Raw genomic sequence first — 13,954 nt, 5'->3', positions numbered from 1 at the left:
TATAGTTTTAGTCACAAAATAAGCACACAAGTGAGGTACAAAACACTTGAGTATAAATTCTACACTACTGGCTTTGTTGTCAGATAATGGAGGCTAATTAGATGCACTTCCAGAATCAACTATCTATTTTAAAGTTCATGCTTGTATGGATATCCTTAGTAAGAACTGAAGAGTCCAGCAATCAAACAATAATATTCAGCATACCCAATAAATCTGTTCTGATCACAAGTTAAAAATATAACTTGCCATAATTAGCAAATATTTCAATACAGCACTTCCAAGACCAATTAACAAGTGGAAGAACTTTAGACAACTGGCCTCTATAGACTTCTGTATAACAGACAACAACAGTTTACATTAATAAAAACATTATATTTTACATTTATTGTCTTGTATGCATGCTGAAAGGAGAAACTGTTCCAGTTACCAACAGAAAAGTGTTTAGTAATATTATGTTGTCTGAAAAGTAATGACATTCTCCTAAATGGATTATCAGTACTGGTGAAAAACAGTTCCAGTCAATGAGAGAAATGCATTCCCTAGCACAGCACAAATTAAAAATACTTATATTTGTTTACTGCAGCAGAAGTATTATTAGGTTTGTTTAGAAATTTTCTGGTGAGTTTCCAAATCTACACAGAGGTTTTAGTTTTGCAAATAAAACATATTTCCGTTTCTCCAACAGTCACCAACAGTTAGGGGCTCAGATTTGTCCCACAACACCGCTTCAGTGCCATCAGTATGGTCTGGTAGTACTGTGCCCCTATAAGATTCTTGGCCATCTAGCCACAATGTGCTTTGCAGAGCAGGCAGTAATCACAGTCTCCTCTGATTTATTTTTTCATAGGTTCTCTTCACAAGAAAAGAGTCCAAACCTTTAGTTCTATGTCCGCCCTTTGAATGTGTTCATGCATGTGTAAGTACCAGAAAATTTGTGGATTTCCTGAAGCGCTGCCAGAGGAAGGATGCTGCAAAATGGGAAAAAAAGTGTTAAAGATCAATGCAATTACATTTACTTATGTTCAGCCAGACTAATGTTGATGTTAGGCGAACAAAGTAACAGCAAGCAATTTAAGCAATAACCGCACAAGATGGAGCAGTTTAAATGGTATTTAAACAATAACCACACAAGATGGAGCAGTTTAAATGGTATTTAAACAATAACCACACAAGATGGGGCAGTTTAAATGGTATTTAAACAATAACTACACAAGATGGGGCAGTTTAAATAGTATTTAAACAATAAACACACAAAACGGAGCAGTTTAAATAGTATTTAAACAATAACCACACAAGATGGAGCAGTTCAAACAGCAAACAAGATGGAGTAACTTAAATAGTATGCAGACAAGATGGGGTTGTAGAAGACAAAAGACTGCTATGCCATGTGAAATGGCAATTTATGACTTTTCAGATTTTGGACATCTTTTTTTTAACCTAATCATTGTTGACAATGAACATAATCTTACGAATGCTATGCCGCTTGTAGGGCAGCAAGTCAAAACCTTTGTAAAAGGCCCTCTCAGGGGTACTCAGTAAAGAATACCCAAGATGTAAGCCATGTTAACTACCTTCCCAGTTCTGTGGTAACCTCCCTATATCAGGGTAAAATACATATCAAGCAAGAAGGTACCAATTACCTCGCCCTTTGATTCATCATGCAGTCACAGTGCGGTCATTCTAGCACTATTAAAAGTAGCACATTTCAAGCCACAGTGGTAGTCTGGAAGTACCGCAGTGCTAAACACCAGATATCAGGGCTGGTTCATAAGTAGAGAGGCCTTGCTGGAGGTGGGTTTTGGAGGACATCTCATCAGTACCTCTTGCTAAGTCCACTATTCTTCTTCTAAGATACTGCAAATGAAGGTTTTGCAATAGGGATCACAGTGACTTAAATAAAGGGATTTGGCTGTATGGTACAGTTCTTCAATTTACAACTGATATACTAGTCACTAAATTTTAGAAATTAAAGTGGGGTTTAATGTCCAGCTAGGTAGATAAAGACCAAGCATTCCAAGGACAGCTCTTTTTCACTGAGGTAGATGGCAGGGATTAGAAATACAACCTCTTAATTCTCTGAAGGAATTTACCTGCAAAGCAATTCTTTTTTAAAGGCAGATAAACAACTACAGGTTAGAATAATGCATAAAAACAGTAAAATTAATATGTGCTCAATGAATGAGCATTTTGAAAACCACAAAATCTAACACTGAGAACATAACCAGACTTGAAAGTAACACTACATCAAGTACACAGACATATGCAGTTGTACTGTGTTAAAGATCCCTTGTGAAATTTTATTTTTAAAACTTTATTTTAAATAAAACAGAGTATGCATGCATCTTCATCCATGTAAACACTGACTGTAAAACTAACTTTTTATTCTTACTATTGGACGTGTAAATAGCAAGTTTTAAAACTCCAGCTGAATGGGGATGCCTTAATGAAGCACACAAATTATGTGCTGCTTTAACAGCGTGCAGGCAGTACATAATTGCATCACTGCTCATGAAGACGCTTATTACAATAATTATAATGTACAAACACTAGTGAAATAATTAAGTAACTGTCAACCAGTTCAATTAAAACTTTAGTAAAATGCTAACAAGAAGCTGTTATCTTCTTATAAGTTGAATGCTTTCATATGTAAAGTGTACACGACTCTTCGAAGAAATCTTGGGCAAAATAAACCACATTATAAGGCAGCACATCAGAAACCTGATGCAAATAAAAATGCTATCATGCAAACACATTTTCATATAGCGGCAGATATTTGTAAAAAGCAGGTCCAGTTCAGCAAACATAAATGGATCAAGAAGAAAACGTGAATACACAAATAAGAGTTCTTTGTGATTTCAAAATGTTTCAAATGGTACTCTGAAGTACATTTGAGAAAGATAGGCAATGACAGAAGAATATGGAGGGCTCTGCATTACTGTACATGTACTTAGCACCTGACTGAGGTTAAGTACTGGTCAGCCTTCACACACACACACACACACACACACACACACACACACACACACACACACACACACACACACACACACACACACACACACACACACACTGAGGCAGCCAGCCAGACAGACAGACACACACCAACAATCTTATCAATCTCACGAGGAAGTTGACAAAGGTGTATACTAGCCAATACACTGTCAATTAGCCATTTAAAGACGTGTCTGAAACTGATGTGAACCACACACAGCTTCAAAATAAACCTTGGCCTACACTAATGTGAAGGAAAGCATGCACAAAAGATCTACTCATCATATAACAGGAACATTACAGGGAAATAGTACTTAAAATATGATGGTCACAGTGTAAAAAAAAAACAGCAGTTAATGTGAACTAGTAAGCAGTAAAAATCATTACACTAACATAAACATATTTAAAAAGGAAAGAGTCGGCATTACTAATGCTGACAAGAGAAATGCTAAAGGATGCCTCCCATAATCTCACCAGTTAAACATAACCTACATTAGCAAGTTACATTTGTTAAGTTGAGTCCAGCATGCAGAAATGTAATTTTAATTTGTTTGGATCTTTCTTTTACCCTGACCCCCTCCCTAATAACCATCAGTCAACTCCACCAACTGTTTTTCTGTGCTGCTGTCCCATGGTGCAACAAGCCCCCTGCACCTCTCCCATATGAGGATTTCAAACACCATATCCCCTTACCTTACTATTCTTCCTTAAGGTAACTCCAAACTGGCAAAACAGCATTAAGCAGGGGAAATGTAATTAAAAATGGTTCAGTATTTCTCCGCAGGCTTTGCTACAACATGTGGTGAGCAAAGAGAACTGAGAAAGCACAGCATTAAATGTCCTTGCTCAAACTATGAAAAAGAGAAAAAGTGTGTGTTTGTGTGTGTGTGTGTGTGTGTGTGTGTGTGTGTGTGTGTGTGTGTGTGTGTTTTATAGTTGCTAATGAATAGCCATCTCAATCACTATGGTCCTGAAAGAACAGAAGAAACTGAAGTTCCAGGAGAAGGGCAGATCCTGCCGGTTAAATATGGTAGATTTCTTTGAAAATGTGACCAAGGCCATTGATGAGGTCAAATCTGTGCACATGGCAAACCTCGAACGAGCAAAGGCTTTCGACACAATCCCAAATTCAGGCATTACCAATAAACTTAACAAACTGAATGTAAACTCATTCATTATAAGATGGGTTGCCAACTGGTTCACAAACTGGAAAAACAGTATCAAAGTGGGACTCCACAATAACCAGCAGACCTGTTAACATTGGGGTGTCACAGGGGTCAGTGCTGGGCCCCCTACTGTTTGGTATATACTTCTCAGAAGTTCAGGTCAAAACTAAAGGGTTGTGGCTGACCAAGTTTGCCATCAACTGCAAGCTAGGTGCAATCACTGAATCCCCAAATGACATCAGTATACTTCAGGAGGGTCTCACACAGACCAGCAACTGGCGTACTAGTCATGGTCTCAAACTGAATGCAAAGAAATGCCTCATCAGTCCCTTTGGCACAAACAATGTCCCATCACATCATCAAATCCACAACAATACCTTAAGTACCCATGAAGTGGTAAGGGACCTGGGATCACAAGTTGACTGCGACCTTAACTATGACCACTATGTGTCTACTGTAGTAAGGAAAGCTTTCTATATACCACACTTGATTAGTAAAGGCATCACTTCGAGAGCAAAAGAAATTATAACCCCCCTATAGTCTGCACTTATCCAGCTCATAATTGAGTATAACACCCCATTTGTCATGTACCACACTAAGCACCTGCAGCAATTAGAGAGACCTCAGAGGTTTCTAACAAAGAAGATCAAGGGGCACCAGCATGTGCCTTACACAGACTGACTAAAGTCTCTGTCATTAGACTCCGTATCATATAGACTTCTTAGGGTAGACTTACGCCTGGCCTACAGAGGAATCCAAGACTCAAACATAATGAACTTGCTACATATCTGTAAATCAAACTGGACTAGGGCTACCCATTGCAGAGACCTAAATATGGCATGTGACTTAAATAGGACATGCTGGAGGGACAAATTTATCTCCCAGCGACTGCCATGTCTTTGGAATGGGCTACCAATTCATGTGAATCAGAGCACCTCTATGAAACTGCTCAAGAGGAACCTGGAAGAGTGGATGGGGCACTGTAAATTCTTACCAGGGACAGAGCCCACAACCCTCCTGGACATGGGCAGTCATCACTAAATGTAATATTAGGTACTGACTAGCATTTCTATGGTATTACATTGGGATGAAACAGGTAGGCTTAAAATGACCTCTGGGTCAATAGCCTAGTAATCTCCTCTGATCCTATGAAAAGTGGATACAAGGTACAAGCAGCCTGCACAAACTAAAAAAGGGTCAGGATTTTACTCTAAAGTTGAGAGACAGAAACCTTAATCATTTTCTCTGTGTCGGCACTAGAATTTTACCAGAGAGAGAAGGCCAAAAGTAAAATCTCCAGGTTACCTCTGTTAAAAATGGTTGTCTGGGCTTAGTATCAGCTTCTGGCTTAAGATGGAAACAGAAACACCCATGTGCTAACCCAAGAGATTTTTTCCCCCAATTCTTCTTCCATACAAGGCTAAGTCAGCTGAAATCTGTTTGCATTTATCTACAACACTTACCTTTTCAAGACCACCAGTATATGCATTGTCCAAGGCAGGAGGAGAAGTGCTTGGTTTGAGCGAACTGCCTCTACTGTTTTACGTGCCACTGTCTCTGGTTTCAGAGGAGGAAAGAGACTTGGGAACCTAGAAATTAAAAAGACAGCAAACAGATGTTCACAGCTGTAACTGGTGGTAGTTAGCTGGGCTGATGACAAGTACTCTACTTTTAGGGTTCCCTTAAACTATTCATTCACTTAAAAAAGCACCAATGCTGTTCTTCATAGAATTTTCATACAGTATTTTCTTGGTCCCTCAGTAATCCTCAAACTACTGTAACAACATTTTTAACTGCACAGTATGGGGGTTTCTCTTTGTGGAAAACTTTCCTTAAGAAATGCTATTAACTTCAACAGATCAGCAACACTACAGTGTTTCTAACTTTCACAACGGTACATTTCTTTGTTAGATGCTGAGGGAACCGTTAATTTGTCCAAGCAATAAATCATATGCAGAGAAATATGTTGATGGAGGAGGCTTACACTATCCACTATGCACCTACCCCTGCCTCACTTTTCTGTTAAGAAGCTCCCAGCTCTACTAAGAGAGCAATATAGTCTGAGTTATCAGAAAAGAAATTTTTCCTCCACTTCTAGCTGCCACCCATGTCATCTTCCACCCCTCTGTCTTTTCTGTTCACATTCTTTTCCCCTTCCAGATGCCCTCAGTCCTTCCTGTTCAGACACTCTTCCCCTTTAAGAGACGTTTTAGGTGACCTTTCATACTTGGGCCCCTCTTTTCCCTTCACTATTTAGGTGATTTGCTGTTGTATTCTTACTTTCAGCCAAATTTCACTTCCCCTTGCATTTCTTCCAAAATGGCACCCAATGCTCCAAGTAATGCCTTACTACTTACTGACTGCATCAAGCATTAAATGCATTAGCATCATTTCTCTGTCTTTGTAACTTTGCGGGTAATACTTTGTATGCTGCATCTTTTTTTTTTAATTCTTTTTGCAAGGGGTCACACACTCACATCTCCTCTCTCATATCTCCTGGTGCACCATGGCCCCAAGTCACAGGAAGGATGGAGCAAAGAGTTGGCTGCCCTGGGCACAAGTTATTAGGGGGAGCAGCCTGCACTATAGAAGAGGTGCCAATCAATAACCACAAGCTTTATCTATTCTTAACTATTTACACAGCTGTGCAGATGCTTACATGATGTTTGGTATCTGGTTTGTTCTTTATGGACTCTAGCAATATGCTAGTATAGCTCTTTTTTATACTTTAGCAAAGGTGTTTACCCTTAAAAGACTTTTTTGGTCCTCAGTTTTAATGGGAACTTTTTTTATGGTCTTCAATATGGGGAGCTTTGCCCAGGGAGCTTGCTACAGTTCCACTGGAGCCCTCTATCACGTTTGCCCTACTACGTGGAGTTGAGCTACTTGCTTTTTACACTATGGCAGACTCACTCTCCAAACATTCTTTCTTGACTGTGAGTGGCTGACCACATGTTCTTTTGTGCTGTTACACTTGAACAGTACATGCCATAGAGAATCCTTCTTCAATGGTGGTGTGCAATGGCATTACGGTGATGTAAATGCCACCAATCCCACCCCTAGCCACTGGTCATAGTAAGCACTTGGCCAGGGATAAAGTCATCCAGCCCTCTCTTACTCCTGCCTTCCAACTTTCCAAGTCGGTTCCTGAAGCTGGAGTGCTGATGGCATTGTTGGACACACTGCCCTTCTGTTAGCGGGCAGGCAACTTCTGCAGTGTACCTTAAGAGTTTACTGGCCACGTCTGGGTTACCTATTGAACTTGCTGTGATAACTTCACCTCTGTATTTAACAAATCACCCTTAAATACCTCTCTTGCTTGTTGATAGGTAGTATAACATCATAGGTGCAAATTGTGACTCCCCAAGAGTTTTCTACACAATTTAGCACTGAAACTTATTGGTCACACTGTTCTGATGCCTTCTTAACTCCCCTCTCCTCAAAAAACATAAACATTATAATTCTCTGTAACACTCCAAATAAAGTTTGTAAACAAATTACAAAGGATGCAGTCTAATCATAATCGTGACAGAACAACCTGATCCTTTCCCTTTTTGCAGACCAAAATCCATTCACTCCTCATCCACTGACCTAAATTCCTTTACATCTCATCAGGCAAGCATTTTTTGTTCTAAACCAGTTTAGCATTCCTAAACCATTTTCCAAGCTGCTATATTTAATATTTTCTTATATGTAAAAATGTCACTTTACTGCTAGTCAAGTAAGGAAAGTTCAACACCCTCTTTTCCTGCACTTCTCCAGTCTTATAAAAACGTTTCTTCAAAGATTACTTGCCAGTACCCATTTGCATTGAAGATACAACAGACGTATATGCTACAACAATGCAAGAAGCTTGAACTATATTTAAAGATTGTTCACATGTCCAAGCATACAAAGTTTAGAGCTCTACACACATTGAAAGAACACTGGAATACCTTGTCCATAAAACATCTATTTGTTCACCTAAATGAGCAATTTTAAAACATTTCTTCTCTGACATCACTGTTGTTTATTACTTTTTGTCTTACAACCATTTTTTAATTTGGTCTGCATGTTGTACAAATGCAGGAGTTCTTAACTTCTAGAAACTGCACAAATGGTAGTAAAATCACATTAAAAAAGTGAAAGACAAGACTGCAGAAATCCTAGAACTGTAAGACAGTGTCTCTATTACTTCTTCATAGGATCATAGGAACTTGCTGGCTATTGGCCCTGAAGCTCTTACAAGATTAGCCAAGAATTCAGCCCATGTTCTGACAAGTCAGCACCCGATGCCCCTGTCCAGAAGGGACACAGGTAGAATCCCAGTGGTGTATTTTCTATTCCCCATCCAGTTGTCCAGGTTACGCTTAAAAATGGATAATGAGGTACTCTGCTTGACATGGAGAGGGAGTCTATTCCACAGAAGGGGGAGTCTCTTGGATACAAATCTGTCCCAGCAACAAGTACTATTGATGTCACAGACCAGGTTGAGGTCTCCTATGCAGGTTACTCGAGTGGAGCTTGACTTGTGGATATGCAGTAGTCCCATCAAGGCGAAGTCTGGGATTGCTTTGTATGCCAAACAGACGTCACCTCTGAGGAGTCTGTCTGAGACTGATTAGCGGGACAGAGCTTTTAGCCTATCTGTGCAGGGTAGATGTTTGAGGTCCTAGATTCTCCTGGTGAGGAACCTCTGTGGTCACTCCAGCTGCTGTATGTGCTTTGTGAGATGCTTGCTGAAAGGGGCATTGTACTCAATAAGGGTCTTACAAGGGGAGAATACAGAGATGTTATGACCTCCTTGTCTCTGGATGAGATACCCTTACTAATGAAGTGGGCCATGTTGAAAGCTTTCCGTACAACAGAGGCAATATCATAGTCAAAGGTCAGTTTGCTATCAACCTGGCTGCCCAAGACCCTCATGACTGATTGCGTGCTTAGGACCTCGTTACTAATGTGATAATTTGTGGGGAGGTTACTCTCCCCAGTGGGAATGATGATGCATTTTTGGGATTCAGTTAGAGGCCATGTTTCTGGCACCAGTCATTTGTTTGGGTGAGACCCTCTTGGAGGATGTCCACATCACTACGGGAATTGATGACAGCACCCAGCTTGCAGTCATCTGCAAACTTGGCCAGCCAAAGCTCACTGGTTTTGGCCTGCACCTCAGAAAAGTATATCCCAAACAACAGAGGCCTCAAGACCGATCACTGGGGTACACCACTCGTTACTAGGTGGGTTCTATCAGTGAGACAGTTTGCTACCCATCTGGTAACATATGGATTGATGCTTAGTTGAGAGAGTTTCTCTATTATGCCCGAGTGGGGAACAGTGTCAAAGGCTTTGGCCAGGACAAGGTAGGTGTTCACTGTCTTCCCCTCATCCATGGCTTTAGTGACTGTCTCAAAGAAGCTGACCAAATTAAGCAGACATGACCTCCCATTGACGAAGCCAAACTGTGTGGGATCGAGTGTTTGCAGGTTGCCAATGTCCTTGTTAATGAAGTCCATGACAATCCTTTCTATGGCCTTGCTGATCAGGCTAATTAAGCTGATGGGTCTATAATTTCCTGGATTGGTGGACACTCCACCTTTGTGCAAAGGGATGACAGTGGCTGCCCTCCACTCAGCTGGGATGAAGCCAATACTCAGGCTTTGGTTGAACAGGGTGCCTAATGGTGCTGCAAGTTCCTGCCTGAGTTCATGTAGGATGCAGCCTGGGATGTTATCGGGTCCCACGGAGGCTGTATTTTTTTCTTTGAGAGGGCAGTGATGACTTGCTCCCTAGAGATAAGGGGAGGGGGCAGGAGCTGGGGTTCTCCTGATTTGCTGATGAGAGGGACAGAGGGGTGAAGTTTTCACTGAACCCATCTGCCACAGGTTGGCTATATCTACGGCATTTGTGTATGTGGTGTCCTTGACCACCAGTTCTGAGCAGATCTGAGTGCTTCCTTTGAGATTGCGGACATATGTGATGAAGGCCTTATGACTGTCTTGAGCAGATGTGCCCAGATTGGACTCGAAGTTTGCTTTGGAGGATTTCATTAGTGCTTTTATTTGCTTGTTCAGGCTAAGAAGAGATTGCTTCCAATTAGGCACATGCTCCTTCTTGGTCCTGGAAAACAATTTTTTTCCTTTTATTATACAGTTTATTGCAGATGTCCACCATTTTCCTTGAGGAGAATGATTTTCTCCTGTCAGGTATTTCTGATGCCATGCAGCTATATAAATGCTCATATAGTACCTTGGTATAGGTTTGGACATATGTGCCAATTCCTATGGAGAGGGAAGGGGCTGTGAAACTGTTGATAAATTCCCTCAGGAGGTTGTAATCAGCTTTGGAGAAGATTTTTTTTGTTTGACCCTAGCTGGGGTGGGGGCTGGGGTGGGGTCGGGGGAGATGGTGACTTCAAAAGTGACCACGTTATGGTTGGATCTTACCAGGGAGGATGACACTATAGATATGCTGCAGTGGTGACTCATGTTAGTTAATACCAAGTCCAAGACATTATCACCTTTGATCTGTTTCCCGCAACCACAATTACCTGTGAATACTGTCATAAAATATACTCCCTGAAATGTACTGTTAGATAAAAAGAAATTAATGGAAGTGCAAGCAAATGTTGAAAAATAAAATACATCAACAGTTACTACTAAAGCAGTTATTCAGGATAGTCTGGTTGGTACACAATTCAGTTACACTGATGTGAAGTACAACTGTTCATACCACAACACTGCAAAGACCCATATGGAAGGTGAATCTCAGCATTCATGTCGAGAACGCATTAATATGGTTTATGATCAGACAGATTATAATTGTTTGTAGTGCATGGAACTTTACCTGCTCTAAGCACTACTAGTTACAAAAAAAAAAGCGCCAAGTATTTTGTTGGCTTTTAAAGCCATAAAGCACTTAGTGAGCACTGTTAGAAAGGCAGTAGCACACTCTCTTATGTTACATAACACCAGGGACATGTTTCTAGGACAGACAACAAGCAGAAGCAAATTTGTTTTTTACTATGCCGCTGTTGTTTACTGTTCAGTACATGCATATTTAACTGCCTAACGTGTAATGCCTGATCTTAACAACTGAAAGAGATAGTTAACAATTGTTATGATCGGGTCCCATGTTACAAAAGTGCTTAATAGAGTTGTCTTTTGCTGGATATTGGACAGTAATCACTGCGCTGCATGCAGTACAATAATATAATACAGTGACAAGCAAGTAAACAAATAAAACCCCCCACTCAAAATCATCAATATACAGAAAGCAGCAATGTACCAAGGTCAGTAAAAGGAAAAAACTGATACAGCTCTACTGAAAACTATTCATACACAACCAGACTGTCATCTTACCATTCCAGAACGTAAGCTTTGAACCCTGTCTGTCTGTTATACGGTAAAAATCATGCCTAACTAGTTACAAACCCACACAAATGCCAACAATATTTATGTATATGCAGTCACCACTGAATCATCTTCTGTTCTTTGCAGCTCAAAACATGCAAGTACAGTTTTGTTTAAAAACAAAAGAAGAATTGTTTCATTCACAGTACTTTTTTATTATTTTTTTCTTATATTTTTTTTTTTAGTTACAACTACATGCAGGGAGTTTTATCAACTCTATGGAGAGCAAACTTCATTTTGTAAATAAGAATACTTATGTTTTCTGAGGACTATTCCCCATGGTTTACAGCTATCAGCGATGGTAATTCAGAGGACAGGCTTAGGCTGAGGTGTTCAGGACAGACAGACTATGCTCATGGTACAGCAACACTCACCAGGTCAATCCTGCAGTTCAAAGCATCAGAAGGAATCCTGCAAAAATGTAGCCCTTAACCTCCACAATCAGACAAAGAGCCCTTAATGCCAGTTCAGTGGTCTGGGTTCCAGTTTAGAACAGGCTCAGGAAGTCTAATAAATGACAAGCAGAACAAAAAAAAAAAAAAACATTTCCTTGTTTAGCCTCTGCAGTCCGCTATTCATTTTAATTTAAACAGCTCCCTCTTTTTCTGCCTCAGGCTATTTTCAGCATGTACACTTTTAACAAAAGACTATTATACCCCCATACTAGCTTAAAAAAGTTATCTTTCTAACTCACTTTTCTACCACATATTTCATTCATGAATAAGTGTTGTATGCATGCCATGTAGTGCTTGATTCGGCATGTCTTCAGACTAGTACAGGACGAGTCCTGAGAGGCCTCGCTGTGGCAAACAGCATGTAGTAATTATGACATCATCATCAAGTCAAAGCACCCCACCCCCTGTTGCACTGCACATCAGTGCTATGTACTTGGCATTCAAGGAATCTTTCAATGTCAGCACAAAGGCTAAGCTGCACACTTCACACTGTAACTTCTACACTTCAGTTGGACAACCAAAGCACTACAACACTCCAAAATACCAGTAGCCCACATCAACTGTTTCTCCTACAAAATTCATACAGAATCTTCTTAGTGCCAGTTTAAAAGTTAAAAGCGCATCTTCAATGTGCACATCTGCTCCTGGCACAGTTCACATCATTACATCTCTCCTCCAACTCTACTCAACAAATGGTAGCTTTGCGGTTCAACATCCATGAAGTGCCTCTCCAGAGCCTGGAGTGAGCCTAGGTATCAAGTCAATTTAGCTAGGTGAGGGAGTACAGCGAGTGCCAGCTATGCAATGCTCCTTTGCAGATGACATGGTGTAGGAGTGTGGGTCTACCTGAAAACGCCAAAAGTCCACAACGTCGACAATGAGAACACCAACATCGGAAGATCGACAACAGATCTATGTGATTCTATGTGAGTGATGGACCTTAGTGTTAGGGTTTGGGTTAAGGTTAGTGCATAGATAGTTGAGTGTGTAAGGTTTAGTGTAGGTTTGTAAGGTTTTTAGTGTGCTTGTGTTGTGTGTGTGTTTTTCGGGAAAGGTATTTGTTTTGTTGATTGTCGGGATTGTGGTTTGTCGGGCATGTGAAGTTTCGTGTTTTTGAACTTTCGGTTTCTTTCGGTTTTGTCATGTCGGTTATTTCGTTGTCGGTGTTTTGGCGTGTCGGTGTTATCAGGTAGACCCAGGAGTTCACACCCATGTATCAGCAGGAGATACAACAGATGGCTGGCAAAGTTATTCCACCAGTCTGAACTGACCAGCAACAGTAAAAACGAGCAACGAGCACATTACATTACCACATCTGAAAGTTGGGAAAAAAAAACTTAGAAAAAAAAGAGAATTCCTTGATCTGGCTCTAGTCCACTTAACTTATGCTGACCTCTGCTTCAGTTCCAGAATGTCACAAAGTATTACAAAGAATGCATACCAAGACCCAAAATACATTCCTTATTCTGTGAGGCAAAATAAAATGAGTATCAATGCAGTAGTTCTAATACATTCACAAATCTATCCTGCCCACAAGTAAAGCCCACTGTTTTTCACCAAGTCTATCTGTACTGAATAACTGGAGAAAAATAAAAGGATATGCTTTTGGATTATACTTTTCTGCATGCTGTGAGGAATCCCAGGAATCTTTCTATCCTGGCAACTCATTACTCCCCCTATCCCAGCTCAAAAGATCCATATCAGTAGACAATGCCATGCAGCAGGGGCAGTAGAAAATGGAAATAAAATAGTGCATGACATAAGCTCAGAGATGAAAAATGCCCCAAATTAGTATACGCATTATTCTATACAGTGAGGCTGAAATCAAATTACAAAGCAGTTTGGAGGTTCACAAAATAGCCCAGCTACTTGAAGAAAAACATGGCTGCAAACCTTACCTTAAAACCTAAATAAATCAAGAGACAAATTCACTTTGCATCTAGGAGCCTGGCAA

At 40.4% G+C, this 13,954-nt stretch overlaps 1 protein-coding gene across 1 annotated transcript in view; it reads right to left on the bottom strand.

Annotated features, from left to right (window-relative positions):
* Window positions 1-351: 351 nt before the first annotated feature.
* DHRS3 (dehydrogenase/reductase 3) overlaps window positions 352-13,954 on the bottom strand; it is a 167,091-nt gene continuing 153,488 nt past the window's right edge. The window contains exons 5-6 of the mRNA XM_044061724.1: window positions 5,621-5,746; window positions 352-968 (exon numbers count right to left, since the gene is read on the bottom strand). Coding sequence (XP_043917659.1) covers window positions 884-968; window positions 5,621-5,746 — 211 coding nt within the window. The 3' untranslated portion in view covers window positions 352-883. The remainder of the gene's footprint in view (window positions 969-5,620; window positions 5,747-13,954) is intronic.

Source organism: Protopterus annectens, chromosome 2.part0 (genome assembly GCF_019279795.1).
Source record: "Protopterus annectens isolate FY-2018-M chromosome 2.part0, PAN1.0, whole genome shotgun sequence".
Lineage (NCBI taxonomy): Eukaryota > Metazoa > Chordata > Ceratodontiformes > Protopteridae > Protopterus > Protopterus annectens.
This window is presented reverse-complemented; position numbering and strand designations above follow the sequence as displayed.